Source organism: Leptosomus discolor, chromosome 8, assembly GCF_034619465.1.
Source record: "Leptosomus discolor isolate bLepDis1 chromosome 8, bLepDis1.hap2, whole genome shotgun sequence".
Classification (NCBI taxonomy): Eukaryota; Metazoa; Chordata; class Aves; order Leptosomiformes; family Leptosomidae; genus Leptosomus; species Leptosomus discolor.
This window is the reverse complement of record NC_141398.1, coordinates 27,442,700-27,456,943: the sequence shown is the minus strand read 5'-3', so window position 1 is coordinate 27,456,943 and position 14,244 is coordinate 27,442,700. Positions and strand designations below refer to the sequence as shown.

Here is a 14,244-nt window from a genome sequence, read left to right as displayed (position 1 = left end):
TTAATTCAAGAGTGTTGCTGAAGTGAATCTCCCTTTTGTGTTTACAATTTGTGAATATGAACACTTTGAACTCTGTAAAAGCATTTGAAACAGGTTTGTTGACTGTAATCTGCCATAATCTTTCTCTGTGTTTTTTTGCAAGGAATTAAAACTCTCAAACTGCCTGCCTTCAAAGTGTAATTAAATCTCCACAGCAGAGACAAAAGGACATTTATGTGGACAAAAGGAATAGCAATAGTTTTCCCAGATTGCCAGCTCTTCACTATCTGCAGGATAGGGTAGACCAATTTTGAGTAGACAAGTGATTCACTAATCTTGTTGGAGAATAAAGGGTAAGAATAAATCTGTGTTCAATAATGCTCATTTCTTCAAAGAGAAGAAACTGTGCTGGCAATCACACAGAAGAATTCTGTTTACGCGCTGAAGCCTTGTTCTCATTCTCCCCAACAGAGCCAAAAGACAACTGACTTCTATGGAAAGCCTTTCACTTCTCCAAACTACCACATCTATAAAACCACCTAATATGTGTTTTTTCTTTGTTTGGTTCCGTTTTTGAAGATTAATCAAATACAACTGAATCACGTATCAAAAGATATCCACTGTTTCGCAGTACCTTCACGTTTAGTTTTGCTTAAAAAAAAAATCTAACCACAATTAACACAACTGCATTCAATTTTCTTCTTTTCTCCCAAATCCCACCTCTTTTTTCAGGAGAAAGCCCATTTGCAATCCATTTTCATGCATGCAGTCATTAGCAGTTAGCAGCTAACAAGAATGACAACTTGCTACAATAAAAAAAAGACCAAGTAGGCAGCAGAGAAGCTATTATACTTACTAATCACTGCAGTTTCTCATTCAGATGAACAGCAAGACAGAGGCAAGATTTCTACAACCCTAGGCAGAGTTTAGCATTCAAAAAAACCTTAGAGTGGTCCTCAAAAGAAACCTCAGACAACATACCTTCTCGCTGAGGTCTATGGGAAGCCACTGGTACTCCTTCATGAGGTGCTGTGGTTCGTTCTAGCAACCTGGACTCGTTACTTGACATGCAGTCTCTATGGGAAAAGTCATTCTAAATTGAGAAGGAAAAAAAAAAGGAAGCGTCTTAATAGAATGTATCTTATCAAAGCTTGCTCTAAACAGCATAAATTACAAAAAAAAGTTCCTTATTTGGTATTCTACAGGAGAGAAACCTGAATTTTTTGACAGTGGCAAAAAGGTCATCATTAGCCATTTCAGTGCCTTCCTTATTTATTTATTAACTGTCAGCTATAACCTCCAGTGTTTCACTGACCTTATTTTAAAGCCAGAACAGGGTGGGGGACAGATCATGTGCCTTTACAGTATCTCAAGCTGGACAATTCAAGATCGTTAGCTCAGAACTTCAGTGCTGATTTACTGTCGGTATGAACTCTTTCAATTTCTAACCTGTGAAGTCATTTACTCACTCCACTCTAAACATATTCTCCTCAATTATATTCGTGCCCTGTATCTTCAGCCTGCCACCTCTTCCATACAGGAAATCATGAATAACTCTTTGGGCAGTCTGTCAGGCCATATGGTCCTAACAGCTAAATCCAGGCATCTCTTACTAACTAAACATTCAGAACACAACTGGTTGCCACCAACACCCTCTCTTCCACACAGAAAAGTACAGAGTGAAAGCTCATCTCCCCCCACATTTGCATGAAGACTTCAAAATTTTATGCCAAGAATTCCTACTGTTCTAATACAGTGCATAAGGAAGGACAGAACAGGAAATCATACAAGACAGAAAACATGGACAGACAAATAAGAGAAAAAAGAACAAACTAAGCTGACAATGATAAATTAGAGAAAAGTATTAGATGTGCATGGACTTCAAGTGGTTTCTCTAAGGTAACAAGAGCCTAGGTAATTTTTCCCAAATTAAGATAAAACATTACGGTATCAATTTACACGTTCTACAATGACCAAGTCTTGTTAAAAAAACCCAAATGGACCAACCAAGCTAAAATTCAGAAATGCTTTAGAACATCCAATGACTTTAGATGCAACTGGTTTTGCCAGTTACAGGATCACAGAACTACAGAATGGTAGGGGTTGGAAGGGACCTCTGGAGGTCATTTGGTCCAACCCCCCTGCCAAAGCAGGTTCGCCTAGAGCACGTCACACAGGAACGCGTCCAGACAGGTTTTCAGTATCTCCAGAGAAGGAGACACCCCAACCTCCCTGGGCAGCCTGTCTCAGCGCTCTGTCACCCTCACAGTAAATAATTTTTTCCTCATGTTGAGGCAGAACTTCTTGTGCTCCAGTTTGTGCCTGTTGCCCCTTGTCCTGTCGCTGGGCACCACTGAGAACAGCCTGGCCCCATCCTCTTGACAGCTGCCCTTAAGATATTCATAAGCGTTGATAAGGTCCCCTCTCAGTCTTCTCTTCTCCAGGCTAAAGAGCCCCAGGTCTCTCAGCCTTGCCTTGTAGGAGAGAGGCTCCAGCCCCCTAATTGTCTTTGTAGCCCTCCACTGGACTCTTTCCAGTAGCTCCCTGTCCTTCTTGAACTGGGGGGCCCAGAACTAGACACAGTACTCCAGGTGTGGCCTTACCAGGGTAGAGTGGGAGGATGACCTCCATTGACCTGCTGGCCACACTCTTCTTAACACAACCCAGGATGCCACTGGCCTTCTTGGCCACAAGGGCACATTGCTGGTCCCTCTCCACAGAGCTGCTCTCCAGCAGGCCGACCTCCAACCTGTACTGGTGCATGGGGTTATTCCTCCTCAGGTGCAGGACTCTACACTTGTCCTTGCTAAACCTCATCTGGTTCCTCTCCGCCCAGCTCTCCAGCCTGTCCAGATCTCGCTGAATGGCAGCACAGCCTTCCGCTGTATCTGCCACTCCTCCCAGCTTCATATCGTCAGCAAATTTGCTGATGATACACTCTGTCCCTTCATCTAGGTCACTGATGAATATATGGAATAAGACAGGCCCTAGTACTGACCCCTGGGGAACACCGCTAGTCACAGGCCTCCAGCTGGATTCAGCACCCCTGATCACAACCCTCTGAGCCCTGTTGACCAGTGCTCAGCTGACCAGTGTAATTCCATGTTTCAAGGAAACGACACATTGCCTTAAAAAGATACATCCACAAAGAACTAGGAAATATTGGAAGTTACCAGCGAGTTTCTGGATTAATCTATTTTAAAGTGAGGCACCTCTATCTATCTGTAACAAGTAGTCTAACATACGAGCTCAGCAAGTACCTAAGTGCCATCAATATAAAAATACCATACTGATGGTAGCAGCAGTGGCAACAAGTGCAGAAGGGGAGAGAAGCTAGTTCTCTGTTCAGCACAACAAATCAATCAAATACTGCTTTTTTATTAAGCACTGGAAGCTAAAACAGAGGGTAGGTTTCTTGGGAAAGCTTTCAAAAGAAGCAAGTTAAATAGAGGACATTCAATGCACCACAAATATTTAGCAACTGGTCTGCATGAAAACTAGAAGGTAAATACATATCTATCTTATTAGTAGCTCTATAAAATAAATAAAATTCTTGGAAGAAAACAGATACTTTTTGGAGTAGATGTATATTGAAAGTTCAAAGTCTGTTCCTCTCATCCAGAATGAAGAACACTGCTCCAGTGAAAGACCTTCATAAAGCACGGGTAGAGGAAAATAAAAATCTTCAGACAGTACTCTTATTTGTACATGCAGAAGCATATGATTCTGGAAATAAGTGCCAGAATTTTTTTCCTGAAGGACTTGTGCAACATGATGGGACAAACCAGGAGCCAAGACTAGTTACCTTGTTTGGTACAGAGGACCCCAAGACTGCCACAACTGGCAGACCAGAATGAAGATGCTCAGAGATGTCAAAAGACATCAGAATCCCCTTACAGTTTGTGAATTCTTCAATGAACTTCTTCAGATTTGACAGATGTACCAACTACAGCTGGCTTCATCTTAGTAAACCAGCACGGGTGCAAACTGTGGCAACTCTGAACAATACATTCACCTCATTGAGGGCCCAGTAAGTATACAGGCATCAAGCCTGCCCTGGGCATACTGCTAACCTAACTTTCATCAGTCACATCAACAGCAGCACACAACTGGCAAGTGAAGATCTATCTATGTACTGCACTACAGATGGTCTGAGGAACTGAACGACATTTTAGCTGTTTCATCTAAATCAGTGTACGGTTTGTGTTCTACACTGAGTGTCAGTAATTTCAGGTTTCAAAGCAATCAGATTTAAAATATAGAGCATGTTTTGTTTCCCCAAGTTAAAACTCACACCAGACTCTAGTCACCCAATAAACAATCTCAGCAAACTTAACTGATCAAAACAGTATTTCATACTTCAAACATCTAATAAATTCTGAGTGCAATGTCAGACATGGCATAACAAAGGAAAATAGCTGTGTATCAACAAGATTGAATTTCAACAGCTTTAGCAAACATGCAAGTTTCATTTAATAAATAAAAAAGCCCCACAACCCACAAGAATGGTCTGGAGAGAGCCACTTTCAGATCTCCTCCATACTTCCATTGATACTGTTTTGTCACACATCTCATAACAACTGTGGGCATAACCAAAACCAAGTACTTCACTTTTTAAGTGTTAACTCCTGGTCATGCACTATTCACAAAACTGTTGGCACTTGAGCATTAAAGTTACCCTGTTAAAACTGTGATTCATTCAAGGCTGTCCATAAAAAGCACTACTACTATGATTAACCAGCTGTGTCCAAACTACGTAAGCTAACAAGTTTAGCACGTATTTTGGTATGGGACTGAACGTCTTTCTGACATGAAATCAAACAACTGAACCAAGATTTCTAGCAAAGATCAATGTAAATTCTCTGGCAGAGGTAAGGCTTCCTTAAACTACAGCCACATGCTTTGCAAAAGCAGCTTTCACATGTGTCTTCCACACTGCATACAGAAGACCACAGACATTCAGATTAACTCTGACAGAGGCTCTCAAACTATTCAATTTGGTTTACTGTTCTACGATGTCTTTTTCTGCCTCTGAAATCATCAGCATAAGAGCTGAAGGCAGTGCTTCATTCATTTTAACAAACAAGCTGAGACTTCCACCTAACCAATTACTTTTTTTAATATTCACAAATGGATCTAAACCAAATCAAATTTAGTCAGATCTTTTGCATTCAAAGTCAGGCTACTTGTTTTAATTAATGGGAAAATAAGTTACAGTCTATTCTAATAAATAATTGCTAATTAAGAAGTCAAAGAAATAGTAAGCAGTTTTTAGAAGAGAGGTATGGAAATAAGATTTACTTCAAAGATGTATTCTGCTCAGTTCATGTCAAAGAAGCATTTATTTATTTTTTTATTGCTGCTACACCTCCTAATACTAGAAAACTGTTTCTCACCTAGCATATACATCATCTTTGTAACCAATACCTTTGTTCAAATATTTTTGCAGAGAATTATTCTACAATAGTTACTTTTCTATCCATGGCAGTCTTCTGTACCAGGCGAACTACATCCACATTTGAAGGCTCCCTCTAATTGCAAAATATTATATTGTTCAAACCTTTATTCAAACAAGCCCTGATATTGATGGTTTTATAAATCACTGTAACTAAAAAAATTCGTAATTTATTCACTTGAAAAATTCTTCACATAGAAAGTTAAACCAGTTATATGTACTGCGGGTATTCTGTGAATGATAGCTTTCATAACACCTAGCGGAATGCAGGAGGTAGACAGCAGGGTAATCCAGGGCAGCCCTAGCATTCCCTCACAGCTTACAACCTGCAAGGGTTGTTTCTGTGCCAGCTCCAGCCCCTAGCTTAACCTGCACTACAACTCTTCACGTCTGGTGTCAGCCACTGTGAGAGTCCTACATCGTAACTAAAACACAAGGGGCACTGTCAGAGCGGACAACTCTAGCACGCAAGTGACGGCAGTCTGGCGGGCCAATGAACATTACGAGTGACAGTGGGGGTTGCTGCCTGGTGCCAGTCACACCACAAACAAAATCCTTTAAAACTGGGTATGCTGCCGAGGAGCTCCTGTCGATGGCCATGGCACAGTGCTAACTGTGACAGTCATTTCCTCTCAAGGAATAAAATTTATTGACACAACACATGCAAGTGTAAGGTTAGTTCTCGCATAAGCCGTTAAGTCACTGTAAGGTTTTCACATGCAAGGATTCATTGCAGCTTACAGTGCTGCTGCTAATGATTAAAATACAGTGAAGCCAGAACCATGGGTAGCCCCAAACCAGTTGCCAGATAATTAATTTGATAATCACGTAGGTCTCTCTGTGACAGGCTAGAGGACTAACTACATCTTTCCTTGAAAGTGAAATGCGCTGAGAGCGCGCTCTAAAAATTGTCTGCTCTCACAATCTAGATCGGAGTTTTGTATCCAAGACGTCTTTCCTCATAGGGTTGAAAGCAAGCACCATATTAAAAAACCCACCTATCACTTGAGATGTTTCCCAGGACAAGTACCAAATGTCTAAGGTGGAGAACCATCCTGCTTAGAAGGTATACAGCTGCTCTGTATAGTTGACATGTGAGAGCTGGCAAATCTCAGCTAGTCTACACATGACAGATGTCCAAACTCTGTCTTCTATTAATGTAGATGGCTGATAAAAAACCATCATGCTGGTATTGGTTTGGCAATATGTAACGAAATCTGTTATTGGATAGCCTACTAACCATCATGAGCAAGTGACTGATGCGTGTTAATCTTCTGATGTTTGCACTGCACTTTCATAAAAGAACCATTCATGCATCAGCTCTGATGAGTTCTAACAAGGGAAACCTGCTTACAGCAGCTGGACAGCTTGATTATTTCTACATGCCCAAATACAAAAGCTTATTTTTCTGTAAGACTTCAGTAGATGCGTTGTTAGGGACAGCAGTGCTTAGCCTCGCAGGCTGGGCAGATGTAAACCAGCACAGCTCATTCATTCACGTACAAGTGGGAACTGGCAAACAAAACCAGATGAAAGAAGGCATCTCGGAAGAATCAAGGTCTAGCTCATAATCACAAGTTATCAACTACAGCATCTGTACCTTGGAGAAATTTGAATGATGTCAGAACAATCATTAATAGAGCTACCACCCTTAACACCTCACAGCCACGACATGCCGACACACAGCTGCGTAGCTACATTAGCACAATGGCTAAACATCACCTCTTAAAAAGGAACAATCAGCTGAAACTGCAGGTGTAGTGGTGTGCTGCTGAACCCTCTCTTGATGACAACAGCAGCAAAGAGGAAGCCTTACTCAAGACTGTGCAACTATATCCGAACCCCATCACCTAATTCTTGCTGTTGCTTGGATACAGGGGTAGAACATTCATGCCATCTTATACCTAAATGGAAATCAGCACACAAATTTAATACTCACAACTGCAAACATACCCAGCAGCAATGCTTCACTATCTGTTTACTGTTGACAACCACGGATGCAACAGGTTGTCTCCCATGCAAAAAACCCACTACTGTCTTGGACAAGCTGCTAGCCACAGGCAAGATCAAGACTGAAGACAACTGCCCAACTGACTGCTGCTAAATTATGCTTCAGTTTGCAAGCTTTGAAGTATGCAATGGCACTGTCTGATTGATGGGAGATACAGAGAAACGTCCTACAAGACTAAGAACAGAATCAGCCTCAAGATCTGAGACCACAAAAGTCTACCAAATGATCTCTCTTTCGGCCACAGCCAACAAACAACTTACATGCTTCCCTGTTAACTTACCTTCTCACATGCAGAATCAACCTCCAGAACAGTAAGGCTTACTCCACACAGAATCACAGGCTGGAGAAACGGGCAGATAGGAACCTCATGAAGTTCAACAAGGGGAAACGCAAAGTCCTGCACCTGGGGAGGAACAACTCCCACACAAGCTGTGGCCTAACCATCTGAAGTGAAGGTGCCGAGGATTCAGTCAGGCTCTTCTTGGCGGTGCCCAGTGACAGGACCAGAGGCAATGGGCACCAACTGAAACACAGGAGGTTCCCTCTGAACGTCAGAAAATACTTTGTCTACTGCGAGGGTGACCGAGCAGTGGCACAGGCTGCCCAGAGGAGTGGTGGAGTCTCCATCCATGGAGATACTCAAAAGCCATCTGGACATGGTCCTGGGCAACCAGCTGTAGGTGGCCCTGCTTGAGCAGGGGGAGATGGTGGACAAGACAATCTGCAGAGGTCCCAGTCAACCTCAAGTCATTTTTTGGTTCTGTGACCAGACAAAGTCCCATAATATGTGAAATAAAAGCCTGACTGTCTGAACGTATGGTTCAGATGGATGCAACTGCCCTATTAACTCATATCAAGTAAGCTGGACTGTACAGAGAGAACGCACAGTTGTGCAAGAGTACTTTAAGGCATATTTGTTTAGTGAAACTATTTTAAGAGGTCACCTGTAAGAGGCAGCACCAAACACTATGAGGGAGACAGAAACCTTTTGAAAAAAACATCAGCTGATTCAGGGAGGAAAAGCACACCACATGACAGCTTCAGCAATCACAGACTAACTTGTAGTACGTGAAATGATGACAATTTTGAGACAAAGGGCATACCAACCTCTAAGGCAGCATTAACAACTTCAGCTATCAAGGCCTATGACAACTACACCTGAAGTACCACACACATCAGCTACAGCAATGACTTACAGTGCTGAGGGAATACTGCACCCTGTGTTTGCTAGAAATACAGCGCGCTCTTTCTCCAAGTCCCATCTGCACCTGAGCTTTTAACTGGACTCAAATCACAGTTTCAGTCCAACCTAGCTAGCCCACAGCAAAGTAGAGAACTTGACGCTAAAGCCAGCAATGCAACAGTTCAAATGTTACTGCATCACCAGTTGGTTGCTCATGCAACAACTCTATACAACTTCAGTACTGTTACAGTTGTCTGTTGAGTGCATAAGAAGAAAATTACTGGAATGTATTAGTTCAGGCTGATACAAAAATTATTCTCACAACAGCCTAGAGTGATGGAAAGATTTAAAAAACATTTGCCCTTTAAGAGTGGTTCACTGAAGCACAATTAGTACTGAGAAGAGATGATGCCATCATTACTACTTTTAACTACCAGCAGAGGGTAATATGTCATTTTGTCCAACTCTTGAACTCAAGAGGTCTAAGCAGCACAGATTAAATGTATTCTTTCATGTATGGCAGTTCCAAACAACAGAAAATCTCTCTGTCATGTTCTTATCTCACTCTTAAGACACTTCCCAAGGTATTAAATCTCCTTTCACTATTAAAAGTATTTTTACTTCCTTCTCCCAAAACCGACAAGATTAAGAGGCTGAGAAAAGCCAAGAAGCTCACAAAGGAATGCAGTTTCCAGCCAGATCTCTGAGCTTGTCCTCTGCAAGCTTCGGTCTCTGAAAGTATAAACTCTTAAGACTTGGACGATACTACAGAAATTCACCAAATCTTGGAGGAAAAGCAGTCATTTAGTATTAATTATAGTTACTGGAGAATCAACTGCAGTGTTTTCCAGGGCAGCTATGGCTAGACTCTAATACCGGCAAGAAAATGAGGTGACAGAGATTTAATTAGACAGAATCCTGCAGACTTCAGTGGTTTCATAGATACAGCCATCTTACTGCTGCCATCTGCATCCTCTTCTGCAGCTCCTCAGAAAGAGCCGAGAGTCCTTGGTACCCCAAGCCCAGCGAGATCCTGCTGGGATCTACAAATAAGTCAACATTGGGCAACAGCTTAACAGCGGTAACCTACATGCAAGCATTGGGAAGTCATGGGTATCTTTTCAGGGCCCTCAGTGTGCATTTAATATGCTGGAGAAGAAACTGGCATGGAAAACAGCGAGAGGATGACTAACCCTGGTAAAAGGGACTGGGAGAAGGCTACAAACTTAACTTGTCCCATCATCTGGTGTTTAGAACTGAGAGCAGTGAAAGTTTTTACTCTGCAGCTTCCTGGAGCATTAGCAGGCACACTTAGACAGAAGTTTTTCATTTTACGCGCTGTCTTTTATCTAGCTATGACTTCCTTTCCAGAAGACTTCCAGTAATGTTTCTGGAATTCTTAACTCCTGTTTGAAGTCAGAGAAATTCCTGCTCAGAGACAAGGGTGTTAGGTTCAGAGGGAGCCAGAATACTTTTTATCTCAGTATGCAAAGCTTGTAAAACACACGTATTTTCCTGGAGCGTACCACCATTTAAAAGATCTTTGCCAAGAGTAAAATGACATTTTTTATCTTTCTGTCTCTTATGTAAATCAGATTCTGAAGACACACACACTCTTCAGTATAAACTCAACTCTATGATGCTCAAAAGACTACACTGTAGCTTCCAAATGGGATTGCCTGTACTTTTGTTCCCACAGACAAAGCTCTTAAGATTCTAAAACTAAGTTCTACTACCTTGTTCTGCTGCAAGTCACTGAAGATCAATTAAAAAAGCACTCTTCTAATTTGCAGATGAAATATCCTATAAATAGAAGCCTACTAAGAAAAATACTCTGTAAATAGAAACCTCCCGTTTGTTTGTAAGTAGAGACTTTTTCTGTAGAGAATCCTCCAGCCAGCTAATTATAACACTATTCAGCAAACCATTATCTCCAGGAGATTGCTTATTTCAACAGAACCTCAGATCTGCCACTGTCAAGTGTGCCCGACTGAACGTTCCAGTGCTGAACGCAAGCCACGTTTACTACATTTGCACACATTCAGGCCTCTTTCAGATCTGGGACGGATGGAGCAAGATCAGCAATAAAGTCAAACTGCTTTGGCACTGATGCACTTATTGAACAAATATAATCGACACAAGAATCAAGCTATGTGTTCTGCTACTTAAAACTATAGTGCTATCAGCAAACTCTCTGCACATTAACGCTTGGCTTGTGACTACAGATGTGAACGCTGTTGATTTATTCTTACACTTTGACTTCAGATTCAAAGTTCATATTCTGCATAGCTTAATGTACCAATGACCTTTTTCCCAAAAGGAGTTATTATAAACTATGCCTTCATTTAAAAATCTCCCAATAGTATCAAGTGTTTCTACCTCAAAAGTAGGAAAAAAAAAAGTATTTCAGAACACCCTACCTCTGCCCATCCCACTCCAACAATTCTACTTCCTACAACTTCAGAATTTATCAGTCATTTCCAGCTAAATTTGTTAAAATGTATCACTAAGCTCTTACAGAATCGTTAAAAGGGGAGACCAAAAAGAGCGGCAACCCTACTGTCAAAAAGCAACTTTAATGTGGGCTCAGTCTTATCAGATGGCACAGATCCTATCCAACAAACATGATCCCAATTATGGGAAAAAGCCAACTGCTTTACGTTGGGTGAATCGCCCACAAATTCATTGCCGGCAAACCTCTCGTGTTCTGCTCCTCGTTATAGCTAAATGTTATAGCTCCTTGACGTCTCAGACCAAGCCCGTGTTAGACGTCCCACATGCAGTAATGCAGCCCTTGCCCTAAGGAATTCAGAAGCTAAACTTAATAAAGGAACCACCCCGTTCCAGTCCAGGTCTGAACTCCATCACCTCAGCAGGCTGATTTCACACCACCGTTCCTTGCCACAGGTACGCGCTGTTTCACGGGCCACGCGAACAACGGCCCCCCTGCCATCTCCAGACCGCCCAGGAGAGGTGAGCTGAGAAAGCCCGGAGCGGCGCTGGCAGCCCTTCAGCGTAGAACTTCTCCCGCGCTTCACCTGCGCGATCACCGAAGCAGGCCGCAGCCCCTGGCGGGAGAGCCCGTGCCGGCGGCGAAGCCTGCCCGCAGGGCCCCCAGGGCCTTCCCCGCCCGCCCTAGCGGAAGTGCAGCGGGACGGCCGAGTTTCGGGCAGACAGCTCCTCGGACCGGCGCCCGGCGGGCAGGAGCGCGGTCCCGTTCCGGCCGCGGGGCGGTGAGGCCCAGGCGGCGCTCGGCCGGCGCGGAGCGGCGCAGCGGGGCCCCGTCCCGTTATGCAACAGAGGGCGCTGCCCGCCCCCGGCGGGACGGAGAGGAAACCGCCCTGCGGGCACGTGACCAGGAGCGCAGGCTCCGCCGCCGCCATCTTGAATGGGGGCGGGAAGCGGCGGTGACCATAAGTCGCCGCATCCCTGCCCGGGCCGGGGTCCCGCGGAGCGGCGCGCCGGGGACCGGCCCTTTCGCCCCCGCCGGCACGGCGCGGGAGGGCGGAGGGGAACGGAGGCCGTGCCCCCACGGGGCGACGAGGCGGCATGACCGATCCGTCCTCCCTGCAAACAAAGCGAGAGGTCACCCCCGGCCGCTCCCAGGCCAGGAAAGGGGAGAGACCGCCGGGCCGTGACTGTGCTCTCGGGGTCGGGGTCCCCCCCGCATCGTTCTTCTGCCCTGGCAGAACCTGGCTGTCCCTGTTTAGCGGGAGAGGAAGTTCAAGCCCGCCTTCCAGGTGCGGCCATTGCAAAGCGTGCAGGAACCGCCTGCTCCGGGCGTTTCCGAGCGGCCGTGAGGCCCGGCGGTCCGGCCCGGGGGGCACGGCCCAGGCGGGCTGGAAGAGCGCGGGGCACCGCTAGCACCTCCGGGGCGGGAGGTAGAGCCGCTTGCGCTGAACAGCGCGAGTGATAACCGAAGAGGGAGCCCAGCCCTCCTGACCCGGGGCCACCCGAAGAAAAAGCGAAGAGGTCTTTATGAACCGGTTTAGTTCACAAATGCAGAGCCCTGAAGGCACATTTCAGAGATTAAAGGAGGATAAAAAGCCTGTGGACACCTGACAGGATTTAAATCAAGTCCAATTTAACAGTACATCTGCATTTTGCCAGGGAAGTCTTTTAACTGTGCTACTAACTCCATTTCCTTCAGTGTTGTACCTGCGAGGGTCCTACCGTCCCTCTGAACGTGAACTGAAATCCATCGATCCCTCTGTTCCCTGTCAGCCATTATTTCCCAGAAGAGGCTCTGCTGTATTTACAATTTAACCATTAAGAAAGGAGGAAAAAAAAAAAAAAGCCTACAGAAGGGATGCTGTTTCAGCCCTGCGTGGATTAGGGAATATGTGATGTGCGTGTTCAGCCAAGCTGACTCGGGTCTCTCAGCGTTCCCTGAGTAAACAAAACCACCACAACTTGGAAGGCTGCTTTTACGCCAGAGCCAGAATGCCACACAAACCAGACTTCAACTCCAGTAGCTCATGAGCCTGATCTCCTAACGCCTCAGTGGGACACACTGAGCAGCTACAACTGGTGTGCCAGTTTCAGGCAGGAAGCATGTTTCCAGTTATTAGAGCTTTAAACCCAGCAAGGAGAGTGTCCAGTCTTACCACTTCCTGCAACCCGATCTTCTCTCCCTAAAGGTGGACCTCCAGGACTCATTCTGGACTACAACTAAACCTAATGCAGGTCATTAAGCCAAAACACACACTTTTTGGACTTACACTATTAATTCATTATGATTTCAGTACCGTAATGTCTACCCAATAGTTTACAACCTGACAAACGTTCTTTGGCCTCAAAACAATACGAGCGTTTACTTAACGTACTTGAAGGCTTAGAAATTCATCCGTCTCCTCCAAGTACTCCTCAATAGCACATCCCATCTCTACCCAACAGGAAAAGGAGCCTTTCCTTTCGGATGGCAGGCAGCATAAAACAGTTTTCTAGGGGTGGCTGAATCAGATAGCGCTGCAAGTAACCCTAGAAACAAAATCCCCAAAGTCCAGCCCCTACGGGTTTGTACCTTCTTCTGCCAAGTAGCCGACGCAAACCCGCTGTGCTCCGTCGAACAGCGTTACAAACCCCTATCTCCCAGCCCTTTGCGTGAGAGGCCATCTATAGACCAAAAACTGCAGAGTTCCAAGATGATGGCTTGGTTGCATAAATATGGGGCAGATTTTAAAGCCAACATTCGTTAAGAGGGCAGCCGTGAATGGCACTCCGGGAAAACCTCAGTTTAAACATAGCTGCTGCACAGGAGAATGCTTCAGTGCCACTGGCTGGAAGTCTTCATTCCCGGTGACAGCCACCTTCTAGCAACAAGTGGCACATCTGCTTTCAAGATGTGCTTTGCTGTTTCCTGACAGCCGCCCAGAAAATCAGCTTTTCTCTGAACAGAAGCTCCAGTTGTGACATTTTAATTTGCTGCTCTAGTAGAACGATTTCCACCCCTTCCCAAACGTCTCCAGCCACCTTACTGAGCGTGGCTTTTCAGAGAACCAGCCTTCGAGCCGCTGACCCCTGACTGCTGCCCTGATCCTTGCCAAGTCCAAGCCTAAGTCTCGTTTTGGGGGGAGGGCAGGAGCAGGATCCACATAAAAAACTATTTCAACGCGT

At 44.7% G+C, this 14,244-nt stretch overlaps 1 protein-coding gene across 1 annotated transcript in view; it reads right to left on the bottom strand.

Moving 5' to 3' along the window:
• ZCCHC2 (zinc finger CCHC-type containing 2) overlaps nt 1-14,244 on the bottom strand; it is a 43,971-nt gene that overhangs the window by 28,393 nt on the left and 1,334 nt on the right. The window contains exon 2 of the mRNA XM_086469314.1: nt 961-1,072. Within this exon, the coding sequence (XP_086325440.1) occupies nt 961-1,072 (112 nt within the window). The remainder of the gene's footprint in view (nt 1-960; nt 1,073-14,244) is intronic.